This window comes from Cyprinus carpio, chromosome A12 (assembly GCF_018340385.1).
Source record: "Cyprinus carpio isolate SPL01 chromosome A12, ASM1834038v1, whole genome shotgun sequence".
NCBI classification, from domain to species: Eukaryota; Metazoa; Chordata; class Actinopteri; order Cypriniformes; family Cyprinidae; genus Cyprinus; species Cyprinus carpio.
In genome coordinates, this window is record NC_056583.1 from 21388040 (window position 1) to 21410213 (window position 22174).

The 22174-nt window shown below is 33.3% G+C and overlaps 1 protein-coding gene across 15 annotated transcripts in view; it reads left to right on the top strand.

Moving 5' to 3' along the window:
- LOC109064803 (janus kinase and microtubule-interacting protein 3) overlaps positions 1 to 21243 on the top strand; it is a 35147-nt gene extending 13904 nt beyond the window's left edge. For 2 of the 15 annotated variants that reach the window (XM_042768044.1, XM_042768057.1), the window contains 20 exons: positions 6500 to 6700; positions 10243 to 10362; positions 11200 to 11346; positions 12523 to 12654; positions 12779 to 12814; positions 13166 to 13237; positions 13963 to 14079; positions 14154 to 14282; positions 14836 to 14919; positions 15958 to 16020; positions 16363 to 16461; positions 16580 to 16678; positions 17786 to 17845; positions 17960 to 18025; positions 18124 to 18192; positions 18888 to 18965; positions 19140 to 19346; positions 19533 to 19598; positions 19797 to 19863; positions 20713 to 21243. In XM_042768044.1, the coding sequence (XP_042623978.1) occupies positions 6500 to 6700; positions 10243 to 10362; positions 11200 to 11346; positions 12523 to 12654; positions 12779 to 12814; positions 13166 to 13237; positions 13963 to 14079; positions 14154 to 14282; positions 14836 to 14919; positions 15958 to 16020; positions 16363 to 16461; positions 16580 to 16678; positions 17786 to 17845; positions 17960 to 18025; positions 18124 to 18192; positions 18888 to 18965; positions 19140 to 19346; positions 19533 to 19598; positions 19797 to 19863; positions 20713 to 20753 (1953 nt within the window). In that variant the 3' untranslated portion in view covers positions 20754 to 21243. Of the gene's footprint in view, positions 1 to 6499; positions 6701 to 10242; positions 10363 to 11199; positions 11347 to 12522; positions 12655 to 12778; positions 12815 to 13165; positions 13238 to 13962; positions 14080 to 14153; positions 14283 to 14835; positions 14920 to 15957; positions 16021 to 16362; positions 16462 to 16579; positions 16679 to 17785; positions 17846 to 17959; positions 18026 to 18123; positions 18193 to 18887; positions 18966 to 19139; positions 19347 to 19532; positions 19599 to 19765; positions 19864 to 20712 lie in introns of all 15 variants that reach the window. The other 13 variants (XM_042768048.1, XM_042768049.1, XM_042768045.1 and 10 more) reach the window with 13 other exon arrangements.
- The last annotated feature ends 931 nt before the right edge of the window (positions 21244 to 22174 follow it).

The window sequence follows — 22174 nt, forward strand, 5'->3', positions numbered from 1 at the left end:
CTCAAAATGTACTACACTTAAAGTGAAGCTGCTTTCTTCCCTTCAGAGCCTCTTGTTCTGGGCTTTTTGCCATCCGTTTTTTCCTGGAGTATTAAAATCTCTGTATCTCTGCAGTCAGTGGCCGCTGGTATCGATCGCTCTTGTGTGGCTGAGCGATCTACTCTATATCGCTTCAGGACTGAATGCGAGAAATGCTGTGGAATACAGGATTGAGGCAGGACTATGTAGGTATAGTAGAGGAGCAGAGTGATGGAAAAGATGCAGGACGTGTCACTCTTTTCTGAGAAGTATTTATATTTAGGGCTGTGTATATGGTAGATATATTTGCGTGGCTATCAGTAGGTTTACGTTTTTACATAACAGAGCAACAAAACATTGAGTAATGCTTTTGTACATCTTTTGTTATAAATATCTGATGTTGTGGTATTCAAGAAAATAATCAAATTAAAAGAAACCATTCAAGTAACTGGAAAATTGTGAAAATTATTTTTTTTTATAATTTTTTTAACATTTAAAAAAAATCTGTCTGTCTGTTAGTATTCAATGCCATATGAAAAAAAAGTTTTTATGTTTTAATATTATTATTATAATTATTAGGTTTGGTACTATTGCAGTTACATTATAAATCAATATATTGCTGTTGGTACCATTTAAGTAAATGGAAAAGTGTGCAAATTATTATTGTTATTTCTTTTCATTTATATATATATATATATATATATATATATAATACAATGTAATATAATGTTACTACATATATATATATATATTTTTCATATATATAGTATTTTAAATGTTATACAGTATAATTTTTATTTATAATAATACAATGTAATATAATGGTACTGCTATATATAATAAATAGCAGTTACATTATATAATAATATATTGTTAGTACTGTAGTAGTAATTTTCATATAATATAGCAGTACTGTCATTTACAACTGTATTATTATTATATATTTTTGAATATTGTATTTGCCCATTATACTGATACCGTGATGTAAGATTTTGGTAGTACTTCTCACCCCCATAAACATGTCCTCTTGTTTCTGTCTGTCCCTAATCTTATCCCATTCTATTAACTCATCGTAGAGCTGTTGAATACATGTTACTGATGTATTATCTGGTGGGTTGTAAATCCAAAAGGTCTGTATGCGATTAGAGTCCTGTGTTGTTGTTGTGTATTGATCTTTGGATTATTTATTGTATCGCAGGGCGGGCTGGGGATGTTAATCACATAATCATGTATAGTGAGCGGGGTGGCAGGGTATGCCAAGGGGAACACAGCTTGTGAGTGTGTGTGCATGTTTACTGATCCAAGTCCATGACTGTCCTTTATGGATGGGACTGACCATCCAACCAAAACAACAAAGCCAGCCCATCATTAGAGGTTCTTGCTGAGGCAAGCACTGTTTTTGTTACCGGCAAGTAAGATGCCTCAAATCATGTGACTGGTTGTTAGTTTTCTAAGCATTCAGACTTATGATTTTCATCTGATAGAATAAAAAAGAACTTCAGCATGCAAGCAACCACCCAGTAGAACTCAATAACAAACCAGCATCCGCCTAGCAATACCCTAGCAACCTCATAGCAACAGATATGGATAGTTGAATGGAAGCCAAAGAAAGCATGATGTCAGTAAGCTGAAATAATGAGACTAGAATGAAAGAATGAAATAGCAGAATGACGAATCACACAACGTTTCCTGATTGGTCAGCTGCAGTGATGACATCAGCACCAGTTGGTTGGATGCCAAGCCAGCTGTAGAAATGATCTGATGGGAGGGAGAGTAACTGTGCCTCTGTGATTTTAGATGAAAGAGACATGAAATAATGGGATTTATTCTGGTCTGGGTTGAAGTGAAACATCAGTCAAGGACATGTATTATAGGAGCGTGGAAGGTCTAGCTATATAAGTGCATTTACATGGTTGTTGGTACACAGTCTGAGAGGGATGTGAGCAACACATTGAATACTGAAATTGTTGGGAGGGCATCTTGTGCAATCCACAGGGGAATGCTGGACATTGAGTAGTGGATTTTTGTTTTAAGTAGTGCTGAGTCTCCAGAAAATGCATTATGTGGAGGATTCTTCATTCGTTAGACGATGCAAGTGAGAAATAGCCTATTGTTCCAAGTTTATTTCCCCATAAAGAAAACATGCATGTATGTATGTTGCACTTTATAATAATAATAAAAAGAATGTTGCTAGCATCTCGGCATGTAGTTCTTTTTTGGAGACACAGCAAATTAATTTCAGTTATTGAGTTTTTGGAATCATTTTAACTGTGCTCGTGGCATGTGTTCTTTAATTGCATGCACAAATACAGTGGTGCATGCTGTATATTATCTCATGTTAAAGCGCAAATAAAACTGCGAGCATGCAATGTTGTAGTTATGTCGTCAGTTAAGTCATGAAGTTACCAAAAAGAAGATTAAAGCTGCCTTAAATCTTTGAATGTATGTATAAGTATTAGCTATATGTGAGTCACATTTAAGAATATGTCTCTATGATACTCCCCTTCAGTCATAAGAAATATGCCATTAAACAAATATTAAAAATATACTGTCTTTGTTGTTTCTACATAAATAAAGATTGAATGTGAAATTATTATAATCACGATTAATCAGGATTTCAGAAATATGTGCGATTAATTAGTAAAAATTTTTTTAATTGATTTAATTGACAGCACTAGCAAAAACGTAAACTGCCATGACTTCCTGATCATATAATTTTTTTTTTACAGTAAACAGCCACCTAACCACCAATAACACCCTAGCAACCTCATAGCAACATTTTAAAAATATTCTGAATATGGCAAAACCCTGTCAAACACCCACAGTTCTTCGCATCATGGCAGTCTATTTTTATATTGACAAACATAAGTCACATTTTTCAACATAGTTTCTCTCTTCTCATTTTATACAAGATACATTTTGTGTGTGTTTATGAATTTAATAAGCAACAATAACAGGTAAAGTAAGTACCTTAATAGGTAAAGTGTGTAATATCTATGCCACTAGCATTACCAGATGGAATGGCAAAACTAATAAGTTTTAATATTAAGTAGAAAAATTGCACATCACATTTAATAAGTCATGGCAATATTTGTTTTAGTGCCTGGAAACTAGGAGTGTGATGCTCTTCATAGTTCAAATGTGTCAATCCTCTGCATGCAAACAGACTAAGTTTATTAAGCATGTGTTGAGTGTGAGTGGGTCGTGTTTAAAGGCTGGGTAAATAATGTTGAGTCTGTGGATAAGGGGCGTAACAGGATTAGTTTCAGAGAAGGAGATGCAGTTTTACACATGAAAGAGAGACTCAGTCGTCTGAGGCATTGAGATGTCAATTAGAGACGGGTTCAGACGCTCACAAGGGAAGGTGGATTACAGATGTCCCGCCTTTTCTGCAGAGATGGCTGTGCCTCGGCCATTTGAGGGAGTTTGGATCAGCCTAGTGTTGTTTAGAAAGGTTTTTACATCACTAAATATTCCAAGAAAAAAAGTGAGCTGCTTCAAGATTTTATGTTTACAATAAAATATTGTTATTATTATTACATATATATATATATATATATATATATATATATATATATATATATATATATATATATATATATATATATATATATATATTATTGACACATTTATCATCCTGTATAATAAGGCAAAACCCTGTGTATCATCAGATTTGTCATTTAATATATGATTCTAAACCTAAATGATTTAATATTTCTCTCCTTCTTTGATGTTTAATATACATGAAGAGTGGAAATTCAAATGGTTATGAAATAATGATTTGAGTTACAGTTATTTAAGTGAGAAAAAAAGAGACTGCGGAGTGATTGGAAACTAACACGGTACTGGGAAAAAAAAAACGTCAAATATACTATTTGGCAGCCATTATACAAAAATACCAGACTGCAGATGCTGCATTTAACCAATCAGAATCAAATACAGTAGGCGTGATATGTAGTAATAAATGCATATTCGTGCTGGTTGGCTTCACATTCAAAGCACAGGCCTGCCAGAACGCATTTGATGAAGGAAATTAAAAAAAAAAATTGGACATTTTTGCAGAGCAGCATTGCTCGATGTGTTCAAATCCATGTTAAGCAGCGCACCAGCAGGAGTTTGCTATTGGTGTCTGTCCCTCACGGGTCTGGAGCCCGGATACTGAATGTCCACAGACGATATTCCTAGATTTAATTTATCATGAATCACCAAGGAAACAGTGAGGCATGTGTAATGGCATACATCACAATCAACGTATTCATAAAGCTCTGTGTTTAAAATGTTAATGTCGTGTTATGTGCATTTAAGCTGAATAAGTGTCTTCCTCTAGCCGCAGGGATGTCATATAAGAGAACAGGACCTAATTTTCTCACCGAGCCATGTAGTGCTTTATATAACACAGATAAACATAGGCGCACACTGAGAATTCCTGCAGGAACCTTTGATCACCGTGGTAACGCCTACAGTGGGCGTGCCGATGTGAGTCACCTGACAGAGAGAATGAGTTTCCACCAGAAAGAGATAAAGAGATGTGTACTTTCATTCACTAAACAGTTTTTTTTTTCTTCATCAGTATGTTGAAGTAACACACTTTTTCTACAGAGATTTCAACTGAGGTGGTTGGAATGTATAGGCAAGACCAGGGCTAGTTGTCACACAGAATGGCATGGATGAAAATATTCTTTAGGTTTTTTTTTTTTTTTTTTTTTTTGTAGATGGTATGTGTTTGTACAGAAATTGATTTTCAGAAATAAACCTGAGAAATATTCACTGGAGTAAAAAGTGTGACAACTAGCCACAGTCTCTCTCTTTGCGTTGAGAGTTTAAATGATTTTTATCAGTCCATCACACTTTATACTTAACAGTCAAATATATTCTAATTTCCATTTCCATGCAGATTTTAGAAACTGAGATGTATAAATCCATGCGGTGTTTGAATCAGTGTATAATTGGAGCTTAATGATTCTTTTGAACTGCTGTTTAAGGTCTGTGTGAACTATTTCTGAACTGTACATGAGGCCGTCTTTCCAATTAGGTGATTTATTTAGAGATGTGATTTGTGAAAGGTCAGCCTAAAGATTTTGCATTTGCATGTTCAAATGTGAAAGGAATTGTAAAAGTGTAGTTAGCTCACAGAGAACTGACTATTACTGCAAACCTCAATAAAAGTGGAGCACAATAGGTATAGTAGCTATAAATGAATGTGTGTATTTTAGAGAGAGAATGTCGCGGTATAGAAAGCAAGCAGCACAGTTCATTTCTGTGAGTGGTGCTTCTGCGTATAGTTGCTGTGATGTGAATGTGAGGAGTTTATGAAATGGATTTCTATGGTCTGCCTCTTACTGAACAAGTATGATGGGATCACTTTGTCTCTAGACATGACGCGTGCTGTGAGTGTCAGAACACATCCAATAACACAGAAGAGTCTGATTCTCTGCAGGTTGTGTAGGTGAGCAGAATCACAAGGATTTATGTTACATTTTGACTCCTATACTTTATATAATTTATGCAGTCTAAGAAAAAAAGACAGAAACTGTTACTTGGGCTGTATCATTTCAAAAATGTACACTTTAGGTAATATGCATCATTTAGGGGTCAGTAAGGTTCAGAATTGTCCCTTTTGAAAGGGTTCTTCCCCAGTGACAGCTTTCTGGGGAAAAAAAATAAAATAAAATAAAATAAAATAAAAAACGTAAAGGTTCACAGAGAAATTTTAAATAAATAAATAGTAGTGCTGTCAAACAATTAATCGCATCCAAAATAAAAGTTTTTGTTTACATAATATATGTGTGTATACTGTGTATATTTATTATGTATGTATGAATACAAACACATGTATGTATATAAATAAGAAAAATATGTTTTTTATATATTAAATATATTTTTATATAATATAAAATATAAGAATATAAATGTATATACTGTGTGTGTACAAACACATACACACAATAAATATACACAGTACACATACATATATTAAATAAACACAAACATATATATAATTAAAACAAAAACTTTTATTTTGGATGCGATTAATCGCGATTAATCATTTGACAGCATCAATTATAAATAGTAAATCTAATTAAAAAATTAAGCAGTTTACTCCTCCTAAGTACATTAAATCAGCTTTCTGGAAAATCTGCTTTCTGTTGCTGCATTTGTTTGAATCGGTTCAACTTTTAACCCTTTAAACTAAAACCATAAAAAAAAATCTTAAAATAAATGTTAACTGAAAAAATTTATAAAAACTACATTTTATGAATTTTGGAAACATGGATGGATGGATGGATGGATAGATAGATAGATAGATAGATAGGCATACTAAGATAACCCTGGACTGCTGTGTCTGTGTTGCATTTCCTGTCTTGAGTGAACCAGGTGCGTTTCCTCCTGCGGACTGCCGGTCATGTTTTATATATTCTTACTACGACTGTGTCCTGTTTAAGGCAGAATGTGTGTGACTGTGCTGTGTTCTGTCCTGTAGATGGATGAGATTAAACTAAAGGAGCGTGCTGTCTGTGGGCTGGAGAGAGAGCTCAGCACTCAGGCGGGCCACACGTGGAAACTACAGCAGCAGAAACAGGCTGTAGACACTCAGCTGGCCCTGCTGCGAGACTCCAGCCCCAGACGAGAGGGCCCTTATTCACCCGCTGCAGGAGACGCAGTAGAGAACACAGCTAACCCTGTAAGCACCTCTCCTTCATTACTAAACCTCACTGCTTGCTGCACGTCTGCTTTCACTGTGCTCACCTGCTCGGATCAGTTTTCCTCAACCCAGATTTACCATAGTAAAACAAAGCAGTCAGGTTTCAGAAAATCCCGTTCTTCATAGAGAAACTGATTTTGAGCAATAACATAAAAAGTTTTCAAGACACACCTACCTTGAGCTCCAAAGTTATTAGGTGATGGTGTATGCTACTTTAAAAGCCACAAGCAATTCATGTTCATTTTTAAAAAGTCATGCCAGTTTCCTAGTAAAAAGCTGTACTAGAAAAAAAAACGTATGATTCTATATGTTTGGATATTATGCAGTAAACTTCAGCTGTAAGATCTTTTCAATGACGACTCAGTCAAATGGTTTATTTTTGTACAGTCTTTTTTTTTCTTTGTCTCATGAGATTGTGGGATGAGTAGTTCATTCATTCATTCAGAAAAAATCACTTTTCTATACACTTTTCTACCTTTGTCTTCTGAATACTTTTGAATAGCTTGAATACTTTTATAAATAAAATAATTAATACTTTTATTCATCGAGAACACATTTAATTGATCAAAAGTGACGTTAAAGACATGCTGTTCTTTTAAAAAAATTATATTTATTAAAAAACCCTGCAAAAATGTATCACAGTTTCCACAAAAATAAAAACCAACAAAAAATAATAACAACAATAATAAAAAATAATAGTAAAAAAAAAAAATGTATCTTGTGATGCAAATTAGCATATTAGAATGATTTCTGAAGGATCATGTGACACTGAAGACCGGAGTAATGATGCTGGGGGGAAAAGCTTTGTATCAAAGGAATAAATTACATTCTAACATATATTCAAAAAGAAAACAGTTCTTTTAAATTGTAATAATATTTCACAATATTACAGATTTTACTGTATTTTTGATCAAATAAATTAAGTCTTTGTGAGCATAAGAGACTCTTTCAAAAACAATTTAACAAAATAAAATCTTACTGCTGCCAAACTTTAACTGTAGCTTTAATTCAGATTTTGTAATATGATTTGTTTTGGAGCTGGTTGGTTTGGTTAATGGCTTATATTCTTTAATGAAACATTTTAAATGAATTGGAGAAATTAAATGAGAAAAATACTTCCAGAAACAAGGTTGCGTAAAAGCAATGACCGTTGCACTCTACTGTTTGTTATTCACAGCATCAGTCCTTGAAGAACCTCTAAAAAGATTATTATTCCAATCCAGTGTAAGAACATTCAGGTCGATGATCATCAAAAAGGTCATTAATGTGCATGTGGTATTAACTTCATGCACAACAGATTTCCCTTCTTTGTTTTCAAGAGAGCGAAAATGTTACAAAAGTCTGCAATATGGCACCGGAAAAAAAATGATTAATCGATAGGTTGGAATTAAAAATAACATTTTGTGCAGAGGTTCTGAAGGAATGTAATAGATCTGGGTTTGAGGAAGATATTACCGGTCCGGCTGCTTGTTTCATCTGCTGGAGTGTAAACAGATCTGTCCCGGGATCCTCACGCTTGAAAGCACGTCTCTAATGTTCTGTTCTTTCCTACATCACACATTACAAGCATTAGGATCATAATTACACCTCTTATTGCCTGCACAAACCCCTCTATAGACATAGACTGACAGATTTTCATTATTATTAGTGTTTTTAGTCAATTAACTTTTGTTAGTAATGATTGTATCAGAATGATCATCAACTAAACCAAACACAACATTAATTTGGCCATCATCATGTCTTAATTGAATTTAATATTCTGCATCTAAATAAACCATTAATAGCATGAGCTACTGTATTTCTAAATGCCAAATGCCTGGCATATTTGGCTTTGTGCTTGTTAGGTTTGCAGGTTTACTTATTTCCCTGCACACATGGTCCGAAATGTGTTTAATACAACTTTATTTGCAGAGTCTCCTGTTGCGACTTGAATAAGGGCCTGTTTAATTTGGCATACTGTATATTCTATTTTAATTCTTTCTCTGGAGTCTATGCATTTTACAGAGGATTTCATCCAAAGCATTTTAAAAATTGCATTTAAGGATTTGTGTTTCTTGGGATTGCACCATGCTACCAGTTGAACTACAGAAATTGCATAGGAATATACAGTATATGTATTTTTGTCTTGTTTATTAGTCTAGTTTTAAATGTTTTATGCTTTATTCTTCATATGGCTTGATTGCTGTATAACAGACTCAATTCACCCTGTGAGGTGTATCATGATATTAACTTACTGAGAGAAGCAGTGTTAGTTTTAAAGCAGCTGTTTATCATTTATTACAAATTAATAGTATTTACAATTATTTAAAATATTATTTCATTTTAAAAAAACTGTTTCTAGTTGAATATATTTTAAAATGTAATTTATTCCTGTGATGCAAAGCTGAATTTTCAGCATCATTACTGCTGTCTTCAGTGTTGATGATCACTCAGAAATCATTCTAATATGCCACTCAAGATACATTTCTTATTATCATCAGTGCTAAAGACTGTTTCTGGAGCTTAATATTTTTGTGGAAGTATTGTTCAATGAACAGAAATTTCAAAGATTATTTGAAATATAAATCATTTGTAACATAAATGACTTTACTGTAACTTTTGTTTAATTTAATGGATGCTTGCTGAATAAAATCATTCATTTCTTAAATATAATGTAATATATATAATTTGAGGGCTGTACAACAGACTTGTTTCAATGGTGTGGTGTAGAATGATATCAGCTGTACTAAGAGAAGCAGTGTTAGTTTCAAAGCAGCTGTTTATCAGTTCTGTCACACCAAAACTAGTGTTTCAAAAAATGATGCCTCTTTTCCTACGAGTTTAAACTCTCGTTGGGTTGCCCATTGTTTAGTCAAATTGTTTAGTTTTAGTCAAAACTGATATAAATATGCACATATAGAAATAGATGTAGCTGTGAGAGGGGCTGCCCATGTGTTTTCACTCTGTTATCATGCAGCTGAGAGCAGACGGCTGAAGATGAGAGTGTGAGTGTGATCTTTCCCACATTTCACCTTCTCAGGGCTGATAGGAGATGCATGGATGCACACACTTTACATGTGTGGTGTATTCTTGCATCTTTATAGCCGAGGCTTGTTTCCCAGCAGCAGAACATCCGTGTCTCTGGCTGTATTTGTGTTGCTGCTGGTTTGATGTCCACTTCTGCTGTGGTGGGGGCTGCTGCTTTCATTTTCTCTGCAGGAGAAAAGCTGGATTTGATCTGTGACCTTTCAGCTCTTTCTCAGATGTTGGCAATGCCAGAGCACTCGGACTCTGTTCCCTCCTCCGACTGTTTCTACGGTTACCTGACATAATGGAATATTTCCTAAATACAGCAGCACCAAATGGAATTGAAATTAAATAGATATAGAAAAAAACTTGACTTGATGTTTGTAGAAAGTGTTTGAAGAAGCCTTGCATTTTGACTGACAGACAGACAGATAGATGGATAGATAGATTAACATTAAAAATTATATTAATGAAGAGTGTTTTTTCCAGTTACCTGCAGTTGGTTTGTTTTCCAGATGCAGCAGTTGGATGAGAAGGATGCTCGACGTTTCCAACTGAAAATAGCAGAACTGAGTGCAATTATTCGCAAACTAGAAGACCGCAATGCACTGCTGTCAGAGGAACGCAATGAACTGGTGAGTCTGTGCTAGTGATAGGGTGATTTTTTTTCTCTTAAATTTTATATTTTATTTTAAAGATTTATTTTATTTAGTTTTATTTTATTGTTATGGTAAAAATATGTATTTATTAACATAGACTGTACTTGCTTTGTGTATGTCTTTGTGTATGTATGTATATGTGTGTCTTCTGTATCATGTTTACTGTAATAACATAATGTATTAAAGAGTGTTTTTGCCTTTCTAAGAGTTATTTGATAGTGTGAATGTTCTCTGTAATGGTGGTAAGTGTCTGAGCAGTGATGAATGACTGCAGTGTTTCCTCCTCTCAGCTCAGACAGGTTTAAAGATCAATACAGAGACAGAGTGATTTAAACATAGCAGCTGAAACCTTCAAGAAGGATTCGGATTCAGTTTACCACTCTATACGGTCCTCAACAAAGACATGATGTTCAAGTAGACTGAAATAGCCTAGTTGACTTCTCTATCCATTTAGATTGCATGTCTTATCTAATTTTCCAGCTAGTTAGACAGTCAAGTATACTTCCATACAGTAGATTGGGTGAAATGTATTGCTTGACGGCTCTTCAAAGTACAGTATAAATCAGTTTATTTTGCAAAAACACATTTTATTTAACCATTTTGAAATATTGTGTTGTGTTCAAAATGTGTAACTTCACTGGTTTCATTAGTAAGAGTATTTTCTGAAATCATTACTAGTACAGCTGCCTTTTATTTGACGTCAAGGGTCGAAATATTGTTTAGGGTTACTGCATGCTTTTGCCACTGCAGTTTTTTTATTTATTTATTATTATTTTTTTTTTACAATCTGTTTCTTTGTGTTTCTGTGCCCAGTTAAAGCGTCTCCGTGAAGCTGAGAGCCAGTATAAGCCGTTACTGGACAAGAACAGACGTCTCAGCCGCAAGAATGAGGAGCTGGTTCATGCATTGAGACGCATGGAGAACAAACTGCACTTCATCACACAGGAGAACATCGAAATGGTAATGAAGCGAAACAACTCACTGAATATATCCGTATCTGTATTTGCATAGCATGAGCCCATTTTAATTTAGTGACTTCATAGAATGTTTTTATTTGAAAGAACTTATTGTTATGCCACAGGACCATTTAAAATGAACTAGTGAAGGCAAAATTACTTTAAAAAATTAAAATAAAATATTATATAGTAAAACAGTTAAAGCTCTTAAATACTGATGAAAAAAAGTTGATTGGGTCAGTAATTTTTATTATTATTATTTATTTAGTTAGTTGTAAGTTTCTTAAGCTCACCAAGGCTGTATTTATTTAATTGAAAATGCAAATGCAGTAAAACAGTAATATTGTGAAATATTATTACAATTTAAAACAATGGTTTTAATTTAAAATAGAATTTATTTCTGTCATGGAAAAGCTGAATTTCCAGCATCAGTACTCCAGTCTTCAGTGTCACATGATTCTTCAGAAATCATTCTAATATGCTGATTTCAAGAAACGTTTCTTATTGTTATCGATGTTGAAAACAGCTGTGCTGATTAATATTTTAGCAGAAACCATAATACGTCCAGGATTCTTTGATAAATATAAGGTTTAAAAACAGCATTTATTTCAATCGACCTCGACTTTTCCTAAAGGCATTAGTATTTTATTTGCTAATGCAGTTTTATTGTTTGTATTAAATAAATGCACCTGCTTTTGAACAAATCAGAATTATTCGTATTGTAAATTACAGTAAATGCAGGATGGGGAGGCTGATAGAGCCTGTTCTGCATTGGTTAATTTATATCCAACAAGTGCTGCATTGTTATTAGACATAATTGGCCATTTGCAAAATGACAAAATGACAAAATGAACATCCATCTGCCTATTCTACTGCATAAACCTATAGATGTTTCTATATGTTTGATACTGAAGTAGTCTTTTCAGGTGGACTTTACACTATTTGCATAGAACATTAGCTTTGAATACTGAAGAATCTTTATGTAACATGGCCGTGTCTGCATGTAAAAAATTTGTTGGTTGAGCCGTTCAGCATCCAGCATGTACCCAGCCTTGTTACTGTTCATGTCTAAATGATCTGATCATTATGACAACTCATCAGACATGATTTAATTATCTGTCAGCAGTCTCTGTGCACACATCCGGTCACTTGACATGAAGAATGAGTTTTTAATTTGCAGCGAGAGAAGGCTGGGACGATACGCCGGCCCAGTTCTTTGAACGATCTGGATCAGAGTCAAGAGGAAAGAGAGATTGAGTTTCTCAGACTACAAGTGCTGGAGCAACAGAACATAATCGACGATCTGTCCAAGGTAGCAGAATTTCTTCACACATGGATGCACACAAAAAAAGTATTTTAAAAGCCACAATTTAGAAAAATAATTCTACATGCAAACTGTGTCTTGTGTTCTCTGATCGGCCTGTTTTCATTTCCAGGCGCTGGAAACCGCTGGATACGTGAAGAGTGTGATAGTGAGTCATTTTGCTTCTGGGAAATATTCACACTGTGAAATGCTAAAATATGTTTTATGAAAAATGAAATCAATAAATATTACCTAAAAAAACCAAGATTAAAATAAAAATCACCTTGTACTTTATAAATGATATTAGCAGCTGAAATGAGTGAGTAATGTAGTGTATGTGATGTTCAGACATAATGTAAATACAGTTGCATGCATTTCTTTCTTTCTGTAAAACTGGAAGTGTAGTGGAAGCAGCACCTTGTACTTTATAGAAATGAGCTGTTCATGTATGATAGAGAATCTGATGCAAGTTAATGTGTTTTGTTCTTTAATTTAATCTTATTTTGATCTTGTTTCTCAGGAGAGAGACATGCTGCTGAGATACAGGAGACAGGACAGCCTACGCAGGAAGAAGCCCTTCAGAACCTGTAGGGTACGCAGGCATCAGGACTGAACTACACATGCACATCTCATACACACTTTCAGCAGAAAATAGAATAATTACATTATTATTTTACATTACTGCTTAATGTAATGTCTCATTCTTATATACTAATTGCATTGTTCATACATTACATTATTCTTAATTATGCATTCGTAGTGTGTATATAATATTTGCTTTAAATATAGTATTATTTTATTTTTTATTTGCTTATATTTTATTTTGTTTTGATAATCATATCCTTTGAATAATTTTGCATGGATTATGCATTCATTTTATAATAATATTTTATGTATGAAATATTTACTTTATTATTGTTTTAGGTTTTTGTTTATATTTTATGAACTGATTAATATACTTTAATTATGCATTGAAAGTGCATTTATTTTTATATTAATATTAAAATGTATCATTATAATTATTATATTTTGTTGTCATTTTATGATTAAGCACCACTGCATTGATGAATCCTGGTGATGTTTTATGTCTTTTTTTTACGCAACAATTAACACCAATCAAGAAATATTTACATTATTATATAATATGAAAAATAAAATCCCAATTTATCATTTATTAAACTATTTAAAAAAATAATATATATATATATATATAGATATAATTGTATTTTTTTTTTTTTTTTAATTTTTTTTTCTTTTTCCTTACCTTCTGTGTATTTAAACTTCTTTGGGTTTATCTCTCTCTCATTCTCTCCATAGCCGGTGGTGGAGACGTTTTTTGGCTATGATGAGGAAGGCTCTATAGACTCGGACGGCTCCTCTATTTCCTACCACACAGACCGAACGCCCTGCACGCCAGACGATGACCTCGAAGAGGTGCATGTGTGTTTGGCTGTGTTTGTGAGTGTCTGTAAACTATAACCGTAAACCTGTCATCTCTCTGTGCTCAGGGAATGCTTAAGGAGGAGACTGAGCTGCGCTTCCGTCAGCTGACGATGGAGTATCAGGCTCTTCAGCGAGCTTACGCGCTCCTGCAGGAGCAGGTGGGAGGAACGTTTGATGCAGAGAAAGAGGTCAAGGTAAATCATTTAAACATCCCAGCCATGAAATATTTATATATTCACTCTCTTAACAATAACAACTTCTCAGCTCTTAGCAGATGGCTGTATAGTTCATACGAATATGATTATTTTTGTAATATTACACTGTGGCATAACCATAAAAGCTTTTTCAACCATGACAAATGACAGGACAGTTTGTCAGTCATTGGGTGACTGTAATAATATCTGTAATAATATCTCTTTGGTACAAAATCCAGCTTCACAAAACCTTTGTATTTTTCTCTTCTCAAAACTTTCCTAATCTAACTTTTAAAGACAAAAAATTAAAATTAAAATAAAAAAAAATCAACGTCACCATGAAATCAAAATAGACCCCATTTACTTTAAGCATGTTTTCGATGTTATTGTGAATGATTAATTAATGCACAGTCCCACCCTACATTTGTTTCCTAATTAAATGTAGTAATTTACTCAGAAATATGCAGAAGTAAAATTGGTTTAAATTTCTTTCTTTTTCTTTTTTTTTTTCTTTACAGATGTGCAAAATTTACAATTGTTTTGTCTGTTTTAGACTCGAGAGCAGCTTCAGGCTGAACTGATCCGGTTCCAGACCAGAATAGCAGATCTGGAGTGTGCTCTAAGTCATCAGGGACAGGTAGAACACCAGCATTAGTATGATTAAGAATTAATTTACCCAAGAATGAAAATTTGGCAAAAACTTACTTACCACTCAGGTCATCCAAGACGTAGATTAGTTTTGTTCATCGGAAAAAAATTTGGAGAAATTTTGCATTACATCACTTGCTTAACAATGGTTCCTCTGCAGTGAATGGGTGCCGTCAGAATGTGAGTCCAAAGAGCTGATAAAGACATCACAATAATCCACAAGTGATTATTTTTTCATTTCACAAGGTGTTAACTGATTTATTGCTTGTGGATTATTGTTTGTGATGTTTTTATCAGCTGTGTGGGACTCTCATTCTGACGGCACCCATTCACTGCAGAGGATCCATTAGAGAGCAAGTTATGTAACAATGTGTTCAGATAAAGAAATCAACTCATTCACATCTTGGATGGCCTTTCAACTGTTCCTTTAAAGACTGTGACGATAACACTTTTTCACATATGCACAGTTTCTTGGTGACTTTTTTTCCTTTCTATTGCATGTTCAAACACAATAGTAGCATCAAACTCTTGGAATATAATACAAAGAAAACCAAACTTTTGCTGTGGAACTTTTTGACCCCATTGAAAGAAGTGTAATTTGATGAGAGATGATGAAGTTTCAGTTTATATATATATATATATATATATTATATATATATATATATATATATATATATATAGATATATATATATATATATATATATATATATATATATATATAGATATATATATATATTTTTTTTTTTTTCAACTGAGGGCCGCTTATAGTCTAAATCAAGGTTTTTATAAGGCACTACACACACATGATGACAACCCTAAAACCCTAATCCTATATAATGTGAGCAGTGCTGGTCATGCATCAGTCTGGGTTGTGAGGGTTGCGTGCGCGGCTGAAATTGCTCTGGGACCAGAGATGCACTGAAGGAGAATGAGTCTGGGAGAGTGTTATAGAGGATTTTACACGAAAAGATCTGCTAGCTTCGAATTATTCAAATCATTTGCATTCATATTATATGCCTTTTTCAGGATATGAAGTGGATTGAGGAGAAACAAGCTTTGTATAAACGCAACCAAGAGCTTGTGGAAAAGGTGGGTGACATTCATGTTCATTAGACTGATGGAAGACGAACATCACAATCAGAGCGCATGGTTTCTTTGTTTAAAATGTTTCTATTAATAACACAGTTGAAGTTGTTAAAGTCTGACCTGTATGACTTTGGAAAACTCGTTGTAAAGACAAAAAACGTTTCTTTATTCAAGTTACAATGGCGCCAAATTACAGGAGTGATCCGAAAAATGACCCTCTTTCAGTAGATTGGTTTTTAATTAATTTCATGAAGCTGATTTCAGGCAGTGAATGCAGCTTATTTGGTTTCCTGTCAGATTGCCTTTTTTTTTTTTTAACCCACACTTTGTATTTTTTGTTCCCAGATTAAAAATATGGAGACAGAGGAGACGAGACTGAAAAATGAAATTCAGGATGCAAAAGACCAAAACGAACTCCTGGAGTTCAGAATTCTTGAACTTGAAGTGAGTCTGACTGAAGATTTTTCTACTCCAAAATCTATCGTGTGCTTGCAACTATTAAACTTCTGGAACAGAAGAATTGGTCTGTGAGAATAATAATGATGCTCTTATGTTTCTTCAGGAAAGAGAGAGAAGATCTCCAGCCATAAACTTCCAGAATATCCATTTTGCAGAGGGCGCGAGTCCCCTGCAGTTGTACTGTGAGGCAGAGGGTGTTGCTGTGAGTTACCCTGAACCATATGCCTCATGTCTCCATAGAGAGACCGGGGCTAGTTGTCACAAGTAACTATAAGGTTTTAATAATGAATGATCAGTTTGGGGCAAGTTGTCACAATTATACTGGGACTAAAATACAATAACAAATGTATTTTTTTATACATTCATTAATTTAAAGTTTTGCTAAAAAAAAAAAAAATGATGTTTTAATATCTTACCTTATGTTTTCATATATATAACAGATTTTAAATACAGATATTTACCGTTTTATTTTGTATTTAAAATTTTATTAAATAAGGATTTTATATAATGTTAACTCATTGTGCTTTCATAATTGTTTTATCTATTAAATCTTTTAAAATAAATGTTTTTATATTATCCTACACATAACACATTTTAAATACAGATGTTTTGCCATTTTACTGTACATAGTATTTTACATTTTATTAAATAATGATTTAATGTTGTAACCTTTTTGTTTTTTACAATTGTTTTACTTATTGAATATTTTCAAAGAAATATTTTTATATTACCTTACATATAACACAGTTAAGTACAGGTATTTTATTTTTATATATTTTGCTTTGTTGTATTTCATATTCTATTAAAAAACAATTTGCTATTGTTACCTTATGTTTTCATAATTGTTTTACTGATTATATCTTTTTAAAGAATCTTTTTATATAATATTGCATTATACATTATAACACATTTTAAATACAGATTGTGCCTTTTTCTTTATACATAGTTTAAAAAAAAAACAGTTCTTTCAAATAAACAGCAGATTTCTATTGTGACAACTTACCCCACATAGCTTGACAACGCTATTATGATATTTAAAGATATCATAATATATTTTATACCAATTATCTAAAAATCCAGACATTGATGAAAAGCAGAGGCACAGAACACCAGCTACTGTAGGTATTTGACTAGATTTAAATTCTTTTAAGGCGATTGTTGAATTGTATCTCACATATCAGCTGCAAAATCATTTCTTCTACACGTTTTTCAGATATCAGACCAAACACTTACAGTGAGTGATCCAGCACAGATCTAATCTGCTGATGTCTGGTTTAATATCTCAATTAAAGTGTTTCTCACACCACAGGACATTGTGATCACAGAGCTGATGAAGAAACTCGATATTCTGGGGGATAACGCCGTAAGTGTATGTTGATTTCATATGTAAATGTGTGTGTTTTAACACATGCCTGGGTGTGTTTGGTACACATGCATATCTCTGCCATTGATGTCTCGTCTTTTCATTGGACGTCACGCACAGAATCTGACCAATGAGGAGCAAGTGGTGGTTATTCATGCCAGAACAGTATTAACATTAGCAGAGAAGGTATGAGTCATACTTTTTAAATTATTGATATTTCATATTAATTTCATGCTGTTTTAATGATGGTTTTATAAGTATTTTGACGTATCTGTTGTGTCCAGTGGTTAGAGCAAATCGAAGTCACCAAATCAGCATTACAACAGAAAATGCTAGACATCGAAAGTGAAAAGGTAAGTTCTTCTTACTTATTTTACCCCAATTAAAAGACAATAAGTTATTTAGAAATAAATAATAATTTTATAAATAAGAACATTAAGCCTATGCAAAATGTTTATAATTAAACAAATTTTCCCCCAAATTCCAAACATTTTACTGTTGATTTTTTGATGTTTCTTATTAGATTCTCTGATTACATATATAAATACTTTACATATTTTATCTTTTTTTTTTTTTTTTTTTGTTTTGTTTTGATTTTTTATTTTTTTTTTGTCTTGTCTTTTGTTTTCTTTTGCTTTGCTTTGCTTTGCTTTGCTTTTTTTTTGTTTTGTTTCTTGTCTTTTCTTTTCTTTTGCTGTGCTGTGCTGTGCTTTGCTTTGCTTTGCTTTTTTTTTGTGTGTTTTTGTTTTGTTTTTTGTATTTTGTTTTATTCTGTTTTCTTTTGCTTTGCTTTGCTTTGCTTTGTTTTGTTTAGTCTTTTTCCAATGTAATAATTGGAATTTGGTCGGATTGGTAAATGATTAATATCATGACTATATATACTTAAAAAATAATAATGGTCCTAACAAACTCATTTTTAATTTAAAAATGTGTATGTAATTTAAATTATATAATAATACTAATAATCTAACTAATACATGCATTATGACATTTGTTAATGTGTTTTTACATCAAAACAATTATTTCCTCTTGTCATTTTCCTCCAAAGGAGCTGTTTAGCAAACAAAAAGGATATTTAGACGAGGAATTAGACTACAGAAAGCAGTCTTTGGACCATGCACATAAGGTAAGGACTGTGCATCATCTTTAAGAGATCACACATGGCCAGTGATCCATATGGTTTATTCTCAAGCACTGCAGAGGAGTTTTACTCTATTATGAGATGCAGTTCTGTCCTCCTGTGCCCCCTGGTGGTGCATGCATGCCATCTCTGGCCCACACCCCTCTGTGTTTCTCTCAGCGTATCCTTGAGTTGGAGGCGATGCTGTTTGACGCTCTGCAGCTGGAGGAGACGGGTGGGAAGGTGTCCGAGCTGCTGACCGAGCAGGACCGTGATTCGCTGAGAGGGGCTGTGGATCAGTGGAAGAGGCAGGTCTTGAGTGAATTACGAGAGAGAGATTCACAGATACTCAGAGAGAGGATGGAACTGCTACAACATGCTCAAGCGGTATATACATCTATAAAATATGAGAAATAGAAGTGAATGTGATCATGCTTATTTTTATTGCAACGTGTGTGTGTGTGTGTGTGTGTGTGTGTGTGTGTGTGTGTGTGTGTGTGTGTGTGTGTGTGTGTGTGTGTAATATTGGCCATGTGTTACTGTTGATTGATCTGTTTTTCCTCATCCCATCAGAGGATAAAAGAGCTTGAAGAATGGATAGAGGCACAGAAACGACAGATCAAGGAACTAGAAGAAAAGGTAATCATATAGATCACTCATCTATTATTTTCTGTCAAGGTCAGTACAATCATCTACAGTAATAATATTTTTATCTCAGTCAAAATGTAATGTTTATTTATTCTCTCCTCTTTGTTCCATTGTGGTGTTGTTGTTTTTTTGTCTTTTGTTTTTGTTCCCATGTTCAGTTTTTATTTTTATTTTTATTTTTTTCTTTAGCCTTCATTCTTTGGTCGTAGCTCTTCCAGAATGCAGGAAACGGTGCCATGCGGCTCATTGGACTCCGGTAGTACATGATAACTTCATACACACTAGATTATAAGAATAAATATTCTATATCACATCCACCTACGTAATCTTGATCATATTCCAAATTAAGAAATCCCCATAATGCAGCCAAACATAATTTACAGGGAACATGAATAATTACTTTACCTTCCAAGTCTTTCGTTTTCATTTGCCACGTGACAGACGCAATGAACGAATCGTTCATGAATGACGGATTACTAGTATGCTTATGTAGTGTGAGGACAATATAAAAAGATTTGAAGACTGTATGTTAAAAGCTTTGTGTTATTTGTTATACACTACCATTCAAAAGTTTTTGGGTCAGCAAGATTTTTTTTTTTTTTTAAGAAATGAATACATTTATTTAGCAATGATGCATAAAATTATCAAAAGTGGCTGTATATACATTTATAAAGTTACAAAAGATTTCTGTTTCAAACAAATGCTGTTCTTTTGAACTTTCTATTCTTTAAAAAATCATGAAAAAATACATATACAAAAAGAATCCTGAAAAAACAAAAAACAAAATATGAAGCAGCACTTCCTGAAGGATCATGTGACACTGAAGACGAGAGTAATGGCTGCTGAAAATTCAGCTTTGCATTATTGCTTTTTAAAATATATTCAAAACATAAAACAATTACTTAAAAAAAATAAAAACATATAAAAAAAATATTATTTAAAACTATAGTATAGTAGTATTTATACTGTATTTTTGATCAAATAAATGCAGCCTTGGTGGACATTAGAGACTTCTTTCAAATATCTAAATAAATAAATATATATCTTACAGATAGATAGATCTAGATGTCACCAGGTTCTGAGTGTAAATGTTGTTTTTGTTTAGCTCACAGGCCTCAAGTGTTCTTCTGTACCAGAGGAGGGTGACACACGTGTCATCAGGTGTCCCAGCCATCTCTTCTGCGCTGATACGAGACTTCAAACTGTTCACATCAACTCTGGAACATGGACATGGAATATGGTGCTCTCATCCTTGTGGACTAAAACTGTTTTTATCCTCCTGACCTTTTGAACTTTGCTTTGTGTGACCTCTGTGCGTGTGGAATTTAAGGACTCTTAAATTGAAACGCTCTCTCCTTTCCCTGCTGAGCAGGTGGTGCTGGAGGCTGCTTCCCTTTGGAAGCCTGATGGAATGAGAGGTGTTACGTTAAAATTCTTCCTCCCACTGTTTACACTCACTCTGCTTCAGTTCCTGGTGGTACAGTACGTCTGCTGTTTGCGTGGTGGCACTCGCCCGCTCCTGTGCATTGAGAGAAATGGAACTGAAGGTTTAATCCTGGAATTAAAATTGTCTGGTTTTCTAATGTACAGGAGCAATGTTACAAATAAATTTCTCAGAGGAAGACTGGAAAACTAAGAGGATGTTTCTGCGTCATTTACTGTTCATTGAAAATAAAGTGGCACAGTGGATTCTGAGGTACAGAAGAGCCTCTGAACAGAAACTGTGTAAGGTAAGCTTGATTTGGACATGCTTTGAATATGGTTCATTGAGGAATTAAACTTTTACGTAATATTTATGATATTTTTGTACTTCGGCAAAAAACAGAGAGTAATTCAAAGTCCTTTTTCTAGATTTCTTTCAAAATTAAAGGTTGGGAAATGTGAATGAATAAAAATACATAGGTTGTATATAATAATACTCTAAAATAGTAATACTAATGAACAGCAATAATACTATTTTAATGAAAATGCTTTATATGCTATACTTTATATATAGTATCTTAGTTTAATATATTAGTAATAATGAATTATAATAGTTTGAAATGAAGATAATATAATAATTTTATAATATATTTAAAAAAAAAATATATATATATATATAATATTATAAAAAATAAATATAATAATAATAATATAAATCTTGTATAATAATAGTATTAATAATAAATCTAAACAAGTTATATATACTAAAGATAATATATGTAGATCTTATAAATATGTTGTTGCTGTTATTATTTATTTATTTATTTCTGAATGCAAATTCAGTTTATCTATTTGTCCAGAAGGTTTTAGTTAAAGAGGACTCAGGTGGTCTTTAATGTCAGCAGCAGTTCAGTCAGTAGAGGGCGCTACAGAGCGGTATTAAATTTAAAATTATAAGGGTTTTTGACAAATTTGCAACACTGTATTGGAAAGTCTTAGTTGACGGAATTTCTTTAGAAATATTTTAGTGCAGTACATATTAAAAGGTTACTAAAAAAGTTTTAAATCAATATTGAGGTCTTGCACACACCTTGAGCGGGTTTTTTCTTTTCTTTTTTTAAGGAGCTAAACTAATAAAACTTCAT